This window comes from Esox lucius, chromosome 19 (assembly GCF_011004845.1).
Source record: "Esox lucius isolate fEsoLuc1 chromosome 19, fEsoLuc1.pri, whole genome shotgun sequence".
Taxonomy (NCBI): domain Eukaryota; kingdom Metazoa; phylum Chordata; class Actinopteri; order Esociformes; family Esocidae; genus Esox; species Esox lucius.
In genome coordinates, this window is record NC_047587.1 from 12,400,855 (window position 1) to 12,412,109 (window position 11,255).

The window sequence follows — 11,255 nt, forward strand, 5'->3', positions numbered from 1 at the left end:
TCCTTGAAAACAGAAGAGTGCCTCTTTTTGTATGGTAAACGTTAGCCACTTTTTCTTCAAAAACCACTCCACGTTAAAAGTCACGTTACTTTTACCAGCCGTTTGAGCGATGACAATATCCCGTGGCTGATGGGCACCAAGTCACTTTACTTCAACTTTCTCCTCCAAATTAAGGGTTTCAAACCGGTGCTTGAGTATGAAATCCACTTTATTCATTTTCTCCAGTTATCTGGCGTTTTTGAAGCTAACAAGCCAGCTAAGAAAATCTACCCTCCTCACACTTCTTGCCGACTAATGTTAGCGCCAGACAGACAGACAGCCAATCAGGTCTGAAATACAAAATAACGCTGTAGTGGGGCTACCGGCTGTCAGCCCCACTTGGCATCAAATTTGTGTGAGCTACATTGATCACACTAACATTCTGAGCATGCGTATTAATATTTTCACGCGTACAATGTACATTGCATTGTGAGAGAGAAGCTAGCCCCAAATTCATGCTTAGCCTATGGCCTACTACTGTGAACTCAAATCGGCAGAACGCAGTCTGAAGCAGCAAGGCAGGGACAAATGAACATGAAATAAAATCCTAACACAAATAATATGCAATTTAGGAAGATGCTATATTCATAGATAATAAATTATAGGAAGTAATCTTCGAGAAATAAAAGTAACATAATTCTATTGCAGTTCTTTCTGTGCCCCTAACGATCTGCCCCTAATGATCAGTCGCCCCTGGGTAGATAGATCTAAATTGTACACAATGACAATCTGTATCCGTTTCCACATTATTTAATCCTGAGAATTTGTTGTGACGGCACTGAACCAACGAGAAAACAACATCAAACCTGTTACCTCACAAGACCAACAATAAAAGGTCTCAGACAAAGTCTATTTATTACGGGTATGTGAAGAATGGAATTACGTCATTTTAAGCCAGGGGTCAGACAGGCTGCTTTGGGTGAACAGTATTGATGGCCATTTGAGGCTTCATTTGCGTTATTTTAGCAGCAGGATATTATGCTGGCAGCACTCAGATTGTATTTTTCACCATAAATGCCATCATTGAAATATATAAGGCAATGTAGTTCCAGTCTGTGAAAAGGAACAGACAAGAATAACAATGGAACGGACATTAAACACAATGGGCTGGTTTCGCAAACACGGATTAAGCCTAGTCATGGACTAAAAAATCTACTTCAATAAAAAACTCCATTGAGCTTGTCGTTTTAGTCCTAGACTAGGCTTAATCCATGTCTGTGAAACCAGCCCAAAATGTACAGACTAGATTGTTAATTATATTACCTTATATAATTCAATGATGGCTTTTATTTTGATTAAGAAAATCTGAGTTAGCACTGCTAGCATAATATCCTGCTGCTAGAAGAACAGTAATGAAGCCTTGAATGGCCATCACAAGTGAACAGTACAGCAACTATAGGTAGCAGCGTCCCCGGAGAGATCAGAGATCCCAAGATGCACATATTCTCTTCTTTAACCTTCTAACTAACATCTTTAACTAACTCTGTTATGGTTTGGGAGGAGAGTCCTAGCACTGAGCAGTGAATAGTGACATTCCGAGTATCAAGACGAACGAAAACAAGGAATTTCATTAGAAGAAATATTCCACAGAGTTACCTTTTCAATGTTTTCTCTAGACAATACAACCGAATAAAACAAAATAATTAAAATTACTTTTTCAACAAAATCAATATTGAGTGATAAGTTATTGATTATTATTATAACATGTTTGCAGAAAATGACAGTTATGTCCATGTTTGTGTCGAATGATTATTGCGAACTTTCAACATTTCTGATTCATGTACTATTTTTAGAGAAGGATCTCACCTGTGTAAAACTTTACATCTGACGGTGAAGGCTGATCCACAGAACAAAAGGCAAACCAAGCACTTAAAGACAAGACACCACAATGCTGAACTATCAACAACTATTTATTAAGTACAGGTGGCATACACTCATATTAAATAATAAAATATTTAAAATCAAATTATCACATGTAGGCGTCTGTACACCAATTATGTGACACTGGCTTCTTAAAATAGCAACATAAAGATGTTTAGATACCGTAAAGTTCATTATATAATTATTCTGGCTAACTGAAATAGCTACTGTACATTCAGATGACATTGACAGATATCTATCCAGAAATACTTTAAAACTACAGTACTACCAACACCTTGTAAGTATGTAGTTCTATCCAACAGGTTATTTAAACGGAACAACATTCCCTACAATATTCACCACCACAGCAAACTATCTGACATCCCTCTTAGGGGACACGTGTTAAGATGAACACAGTTGACTTTGGTGTTCCTGTCTCTGTATAGTGCAGTGTGATCATGGCGTGTCTCTCTCCGAACTCAAACCTACAATAACATGACCAGTAAGCCTGTGATGGGGAGCCGAGGGACAGCGTTTGTATTTAAGCACTCTTCGACTGCCTAATAAGTGCACAAGTCATTTTCCAGTGTCCTAAAGGCTAATGGGCGAATCTCAGATGTTACTAATCATTGTTGATGCCTTTTTATTTCCGACCGTCGAACAGCTTCTTTCTTCCCTCCATGCCGGACATGGCATCCACATTCTTACGCCAGTCAGTCACCTCCTCCTTCTGCGGAGACCAGAACTCGTGCCATTAGTTTGACCAAGACATGTAATGACGGATGCTGAATTTCCTTTCGTGTATTAATACTGTAAATGAACCCCATTCCCTGTGATGTACACCCATGACACTAAGCATCATCATGGCCTAAACAAAAATATTTAAAAATAAAATAAGCAAACCTCCTCTTCCTTCTTGACCTTCTTGAGGCCAGATGTGAAGTCGGCCTTCACTTTGCTAATGTCGACCGCAGCTCCCAACATGGAGTCTGTCGCGGACTTCTTCACCCTCTTCAGGGTGGGTTTCTTTGTACCTTTCATCTCCCTGATTTTCTGACCCAGTGTCTTGATCTGGGGTCAATAAATCAATACGGTCAATGGCACTGTGGTCATAGACAATTTATGTACGAAGCCTACTGCTGTCTAATTATTGTAGACAATTGAATGTTTAAATGGTTGCGTACCTCCAAATCATTTTTCTCCACTTTGATTTGCAAGTCATAACGTGCCTCATCTACGATATCTATCTTTTTGTGCAGGTCTTTGCAAAGGTTCTGCAACAAATATGATGTAATGTACAAAACAATCAGACTTTCTTTTGTTTTTGCATGGTTCAACACTGATGACATAACAGAAAAACAGATTCATTTTATATAGAGCTTTAATATAGAGTATAGAGACTTCTAGAATTTAAAAAAAATCTGATTTTGAAGTAAAATATACTAATGGAGGATTCTTTGCCTCTTGTCCAGCTCATAGTAATATTATACAGTACATGGTACAAACCCAATCCCAAAAAAGTTGGGACACTACAAATTGTGAGTAAAAAAGGAATAGAATATTTTACAAATCTCAGAAACTTATATTTAATTCACAATAGAATATAGATAACATATCGAATGTTGAAAGTGAGACATTTTGTAAAGTCATGCCAAATATTGGTTCATTTTGGATTTCATGAGAGCTACACATTCCAAAAAAGTTGGGACAGGTAGCAATAAGAGGCCGGAAAGGTTAAATGTACAGATAAGGAACCGCTGGAGGACCAATTGGCAAAATGATTGGGTATAAAAAGAGCCTCTCAGAGTGGCAGTGTCTCTCAGAAGTCAAGATGGGCAGAGGATCACCAATTCCCCCAATGCTGCGGCGGAAAATAGTGGAGCAAAATCAGAGTTTCTCAGAAAAAAATTGCAAAGAGTTTGAAGTTATCATCATCTACAGTGCATAATATCATCCAAAGATTCAGAGAATCTGGAACAATCTCTGTGCGTAAGGGTCAAGGCCGGAAAACCATACTGGATGCCCGTGACCTTCAGGCCCTCAGACGGCACTGCATCACATACGGGATTGATACTGTGATGGAAATCACAACATGGGCTCAGGAATACTTCCAGAAAACATTGTCGGTGAACACAATCCACCGTGCCATTCGTCGTTGCCGGCTAAATCTCTATAGGTCAAAAAAGAAGCCGTTTCTAAACAGGATCCAGAAGCGCAGGCGTTTTCTCTGGGCCAAGGATCATTTAAAATGGACTGTGGCAAAGTGGGAAAGTGTTTTGTGGTCAGACTAATCAACATTTTATGGTAATTTTGGAAAACTGGGACGCCATGTCATCCGGACTAAAGAGGACAAGGACAACCCAAGTTGTTATCAGAGCTCAGTTCAGAAGCCTGCATCTCTGATGGTATGGGGTTGCATGAGTGCGTGTGGCATGGGCAGCCTACACATCTGGAAAGGCACCATCAATGCTGACAGTTATATCCAAGTTCTAGAACAGCATATGCTCCCATCCAGATGTCTTCTCTTTCAGGGAAGACCTTGCATTTTCCAACATGACAATGCCAGACCACATACTGCATCAATTTCAATGTCATAGCTGCATAGAAGAAGGATCCGGGTGCTGAAATGGCCAGCCTGCAGTCCAGATCTTTCACCCATAGAAAACATTTGGCACATCATAAAGAGGAAGGTGCAACAAAGAAGATCTAAGACAGTTGAACAACTAGAAGCCTGTATTAGACAAGAATGGGACAACATTCCTATTCGTAAACTTGAGCACCTTGTCTCCCCAGTCCCCAGACGTTTGCAGTCTGTTATAAAAAGAAGAGGGGACACAGTGGTAAACATGGCCTTGTCCCAACTTTTTTGAGATGTGTTGATGCCATGAAATTTAAAATCAACTTATTTTTCCCTTAAAGTGATACATTTTATCAGTTTAAACATTTGATATGTCATCTATGTTGTATTCTGAATAAAATATTGAAATTTGAAACTTCCACATTATTGCATTCTGTTTTTATTCACAATTGTACAGTGTCCCAACTTTTTTGGAATCGGGTTTGTACATGTGGTAGATAAATAAAATATTTTACATTAATTCTGATTGGCCTTTAGCCATGGTATATGAAACCGTATACCACAGGTATAACATCACATCTATTTTTACTGCTCTAATTGCTTTAGTGATCAGATTATAATTGCAATTAGACATCTCTGGGGTTTGTGGTGTATTGCCAGTATACCACGACTAAGCACTGTTTCCAGCCTGTGTTGTGCCTATGAATATCTCTTAGCCATGGTATATTGGCCATATACCACCCCCCATTATTGCCTTTTTGCTTAAGTATAGTATAGGTGTACTAAGGCATACCTGTAGCTCTTGCGCAGACAAGCCAGTAATTTGGAGGGGTGGGACTCTTTCATTCAAGATGCTGTCTCTTTCACGTTTCTTTTCAGCCAATTCTTCCACTAGCATAATCCCTGCCTTTTTCAGTAGTTTGGTCTGAGGAATGACAACAACCACAGGTAAATAATTGGGCACATACTGCATGGCATAGGTTCAACACAGGAAAGTATCTGTCATTGTTTGGTAACTCACACTGTTGTACTACAGGAAATTCTCTATAATAGTTATCATGAGATGACAGAGTATGAGTGATTGTTCCAGGTTTGGGGTTGATTCCATTTCCAATTTTATCAATGCTTCAATAACTTGGTTTACATTCTGACTGACAGGAAAATACTAATTTAAATGGAATAGTCCCTATCTGACTTGAAGGAGTAACAAAAGGTTCATACTGTAGGGCACATCCTTGTCTTAAGATCTAATATTATTAACACTCAGGTTTAATTTTGGGATGGGGCTACCCTTGCAGAAGAAGTATAGGATTTCACATTCATTTTAACATGTGCAATTACATGAGAATGTACTTTTGGAACATTTCACGCGTGATCACATTTTCACGTGTTGTTTATTAAACAGATTTTGTTTCCACTAACTGTAAATCACTCCAGATAACATGCAAATAATTACAGTGTAAATGTGACCACATAAAAACAATTCATGTGTATTTCCAGAAGGGTTGATAACTGAGGCATCCTTATTCTGCCATAGGACTAATAGCATCACCAACACAGCGAGACTGAGAAACCTACCTTTAGAAGTAACCGGCGCGTTGCCGAGTACTTTGACTTTTTCTGAAAGAGACAAAAAAATAATTATTACAGTCATTTTGTCCTTTTGCAAAATCAGAAGTGTATTTTGCAAATGTGTTCATTGAGAGGAAGACATAAACAGACATATGGACTCACCGGTCTTCATAAGCATCGACAACATGCAACAAGAGGACAAAACAACACCATTTAGACGACAACATCATGTGGATTGTGACAATATTTAGGAGTAGTTGAGGTTAAAGCCACCACTCACCCTTCTGACATGGCTTCTGTTGGTAGGTTGTACTGAGAAAACAGACACAGTGTTTTATGGGAGATTGACGCTGGCACGGTGACCTCCACACTTCGTAATCTGGTCAGAGGTATACCTGCTTGTGCCAAAGGCCTTGGTGTGGGGCAACATTTTAATGTGCTCACAACATAGGAAAATACTTTCCTCTGTTCTCAAGGGTTTGTGTGTGAGGTCGTCTGACCACATTCATGTAGGACATTGCTCCCGTGCTTTGCTGTGGCCCAGATTGAAGCCAGATAGCAGCTGTAGCCTTTGTGATGCCAGTTTAAAGGGCCACCAATCGAATAATGTTTTGGTAGGACAGTCAGGGGGATCTGTATGTCCATCTCTCTCTCTTTCTGTCTCTCACTCTTTCTTTCACACATTCACACTCTTTCTTTCACATAAGTATCTTCCTTTTGTCAGTACGTGTGACAGTCTTTAGAGCTTGTATACCTTACATTACACGACAGGTACCTTCTCTTGAGAATGACACAAGTCAAGGTCGGTCCCATAGTATAAATGTACTGTTTAATGAAACAGAATATGCTGTCTACAAAGTTGGCTTAATGTTTTTATGTTCCCAGCTCCAGCTTAGCCGTCCTTAAGCCAAGGTCAACTAGTTCAGAGGGTGACGGAGGAAGGGTCCTTAAGGTCCTCAAGCTAAGGATGACAGAGGAAGGGTCCTCAAGCTAAGGTCAACTAGTTCAGAGGATGACAGAAGAAGGGTCCTTAAGCCAAGGTCAACTAGTTCAGAGGATGACAGAGGAAGGGTCCTTAAGCCAAGGTCAACTAGTTCAGAGGATGACAGAGGAAGGGCCCTCAAGCTAAGGTCAACAAGTTCAGAGGATGACAGAGGAAGGGTCCTTAAGCCAAGGTCAACTAGTTCAGAGGATGACAGAGGAAGGGCCCTCAAGCTAAGGTCAACTAGTTCAGAGGATGACAGAGGAAGGGTCCTTAAGCCAAGGTCAACTAGTTCAGAGGATGACAGAGGAAGGGTCCTTAAGCCAAGGTCAACTAGTTAAGGAAATGACAGAAGAACAATGGTGTGTGGTAGAGATTTTGCAGCTTGGTAACACTCCATGTCCACCATTGACTCTCTTTGGCCGCAGAATTCTTGGCCGCTTAGAAGGGGTCAAGGGGTCGTAATCCTTTAGCAGATGAGGGGTATAAACTTTAAGCTAAATGCATCTCTGAGATCAGGGAAGTGTTCTGCGCGTGTCACCTAGAGAGGGTCCAAACACAAGCAGTGGCCGGTTTATTAGGTACACCAATCTAGCACCCCAGTGTTTTTCAACCCGGCTCCTGCAGGCCCCCCGCCCTGCATGCTTTAGAGCTCTCCCTGCCCTGATTCATTATCAAGTCCGTGATGAGCTACATCAGGTATGGGAGAGACCTAAAACATGCAGGGCAGGGGGCCTCCAGGAGCAGGGTTGAAAAATACTGTAGTACCGGGTCAGACCCATGCCTCCAGAATTCTTCAGGGCTTGGATTCTACAAGATGACGATTGTGTTCCACAGGGATGTTGGTGAGTAAAGCTACAACAGGCAGGACAGCGGTATATTCTGAGCTCTCTGAGCAACTCTTTGGCAGGTCAGACAACAGCATAGTTAGTTAATGACCCTTGGCCAGGTGGGCTGACCGCCTGTTTGTTAAAGCTGGGGTTAGCTAACAAGCACTGTAAAACACTGTAAATATCACTTATGACGCATTCAAATAAATAACTTACAGTCTTTGTCATGACTTAATTAAAATATCATAACTCGATTGCTGTGTCGAACTTACCTTCGAGGTGATGAAAAACAGAGTGAGAGAACCGATAGAGGAGGCAGGACAGGAAAGTTATTTTATGATGTTTGAAGATAGATTTATGGATTGAAAGCCCAATGTGAATGGCTCACTAAGAGACACCCCCGGCAACTCCTCTTCTCCACCTGACATCAGAACGCATCCCGACTGTGCCTGTCCTCACCCTGGGACACATCCATGTCACGCGGATCACCAGGTGAAGACCTGCACACAGACCACATTTACCCACAGTCACGCTTGTTTCACACACACACAAACGTTGACACACACAGAGCACATGCACACAAATGTTATGTTTCAGGATCCTTCTGGCAGCCCCAAACCATGTTCCCATGCAAAATCCTATTTTCCCTAACCCAGGTGTCATAACCCAAAACTTAACCATGACTCCTAAACATGACACTCAACTTAACCATGACTCGTAACCATAATTCTCAATTTAACCATGACTCCTAACCATAGCCCTAAACTTAACCATGATTCCTAACCATAGACCTAAACTTAACCATGATTCCTAACCACAACCCTAATCTTAACCATGACTCCTAAACATGACACTCAACTTAACCATGACTCGTAACCATAATTCTCAATTTAACCATGACTCCTAACCATAGCCCTAAACTTAACCATGATTCCTAACCATAGACCTAAACTTAACCATGATTCCTAACCACAACCCTAATCTTAACCATGACTCCTAAACATAGCACTCAACTTAACCATGACTCCTAACCATAATCCTCAATTTAACCATGACTCCTAACCATAGCCCTAAATTTGACCATGATTCCTAACCACAACCCTAAACTTAACCATGACGCCTAACCATAACCCTAAACTTAACCTTGACTCCTAACCATAACCCTAAACTTAACCTTGACTCCTAACCATAACCCTAAACATAACCATGATTCCTAACCATAACCCTAAACTTAACCTTGACTCCTAACCATAACCCTAAACATAATCATGATTCCTAACCATAACCCTAAACTTAACCATGATTCCAAACTATAACCCTAAACTTAACAATGACTCCTAACCTGACCATAATCCTAAACTTGTTTCAAAGTGTTTTCATTCAATACACACAAGGGGAGGCGTAGTACAATATTAGAACAGAAATGCAGGGATGTGTATTGAACATTTCAGAAAAAAGAACTGAATCAAGATTGAATTTGTTTTAAGACCAAAAAAAAGACAAGAAAATACATAGCAGCAACAAGCACACCTGTTCAGTAACGCTCCCGAAATCCCCCAATCCCAGCCTAGACATCTCCAATCCCAGCCTAGACATCTCCAATCCCAGCCTAGACATCCCCAATCCCAGCCTAGACATCTCCAATCCCAGCCTAGACATCTCCAATCCCAGCCTAGACATCTCCAATCCCAGCCTAGACATCTCCAATCCCAGCCTAGACATCTCCAATCCCAGCCTAGACATCTCCAATCCCAGCCTAGACATCTCCAATCCCAGCCTAGACATCTCCAATCCCAGCCTAGACATCTCCAATCCCAGCCTAGACTCGATTTGTCAGACCAGATGCTGGAAGTAGCTGTCTGGCTCAAAAGACTAATCCCCCATTCCCAGGCCTGGCAATCTTCTCATGCTGCTACAGTTTAACAACTTTACTATGGCACACGTGGCATTCTGTTCCATTTTTAAGTTACATAAGTTTAGCTAATATCTTCCACAGGTCAGATTGGTCAATCCTAAAAATCGAGGTACATCACATATCCATACCAAAATTTATATTTCAAAATATTTAGTTCTTCTGGGCCCCACCTATCGGTTGCCAGCGAAGCCCAGCCCCTGTGTTTGTCTATACTGAATTGTAACATGCAACTGATTTGACACGAGGCCTCGTGCTGAAGCATTGGTATCGTGTTGGCATGGATATGGAATACACTCACGTCCACCAAGACCTATAGCCTGGTTCCAGGTCTGTTTGTAACTGCTGTCTTGCCAGCTTGAATGTCCATGCCAGTCGATGGAACAGCACAAACAGATCTGGGACCAGGACAGTCAGTCTGTCAAAGTGCCATGTCGTGTAAACTGATCTGACATCAGCCTGGTCCCAAATATCTTTCCCTATGTTTCACTGTGGGCCCTGGTCAGAAGTAGTGCCCTATTCCCTATGTTTCACTGTGGGCCCTGGTCAGAAGTAGTGCCCTATTCCCTACATTTCACTGTGGGCCCTGGTCAGAAGTAGTGCCCTATTCCCTACGTTTCACTGTGGGCCCTGGTCAGAAGTAGTGCCCTATGAATGGAATGAGGGTGCCAGCTGACTCATACAGCTGTTACTGAACTGTACAGAAACACCTATAAATATAGCCCAGGCATTAACACACTATCCCTGGTCAGAGATCTGCCTTTACAACTTAAGCCCCGATAATGAAATGACAAATGATCCCAAGGTTTTCAGGATTATAAAGGGTTCAGGATCATAACATTTTCAGGTTCAAAACGTGTTCAGGATCATAACATGTTCAGGTTCAAAAGGTGTTCAGGATCAAAAGGTGTACAGGATCATAATGTGTTCAGGAACAAAAGGTGTTCAGGAACAAAAGGTGTTCAGGATCAAAAGGGTTTCAGGATCATGTGTTCAGGATCATGAAGTGTTCAGGATCAAAAGGTGTTCAGGACCATTATCCAGTGCATTGTGTTGGTGACAGTTGGAGCATGTACTGTACATGACGCAGAGAATGAACACAGATCTTTCAGGGATCAGTCTATAGGATATCCCAGAACATTCCCACATACAGTACCTTTCAGCAGTAGTGTAGATTGGAGTAGTTGAATATAAGGTCATCATGTTGCCATCTATAGGGTATCCACTGGACCGTGCAGTCTGGAAAGGCTGGACGCTGTCCACTGTAAACATACAAAAAGGACCATTACTGTAGGGCTTACTTACCTACACAATGTAAAATACTAGATGAGGCAGAGTCAAAGCCCTCCACCTATCCATATGACAGAAAAGTAAAGTCTGGAAAGGAAACAGATCACAAAGGTCAGATAAGAAAAACATCATGTATCATTTCCTGCTGTACGATGTTAATGAGGGCAAACTCAACAGAAGAAGGCTGGGCCA

The 11,255-nt window shown here is 41.4% G+C and overlaps 1 protein-coding gene across 1 annotated transcript; it reads right to left on the reverse strand.

Moving 5' to 3' along the window:
• Positions 1-1,965: 1,965 nt before the first annotated feature.
• LOC105021835 (troponin I, slow skeletal muscle-like) lies at positions 1,966-8,356 on the reverse strand. Its single transcript, XM_010889782.5, has 8 exons — positions 8,134-8,356; positions 6,330-6,361; positions 6,212-6,215; positions 6,056-6,097; positions 5,271-5,402; positions 3,084-3,173; positions 2,803-2,970; positions 1,966-2,629 (listed from the first exon to the last, which is right to left on the reverse strand). Exons 2-8 carry the CDS (start codon positions 6,338-6,340, stop codon positions 2,543-2,545), a joined length of 534 nt encoding a protein of 177 aa, XP_010888084.1. The 5' UTR covers positions 6,341-6,361; positions 8,134-8,356; the 3' UTR covers positions 1,966-2,542.
• Positions 8,357-11,255: the final 2,899 nt, after the last annotated feature.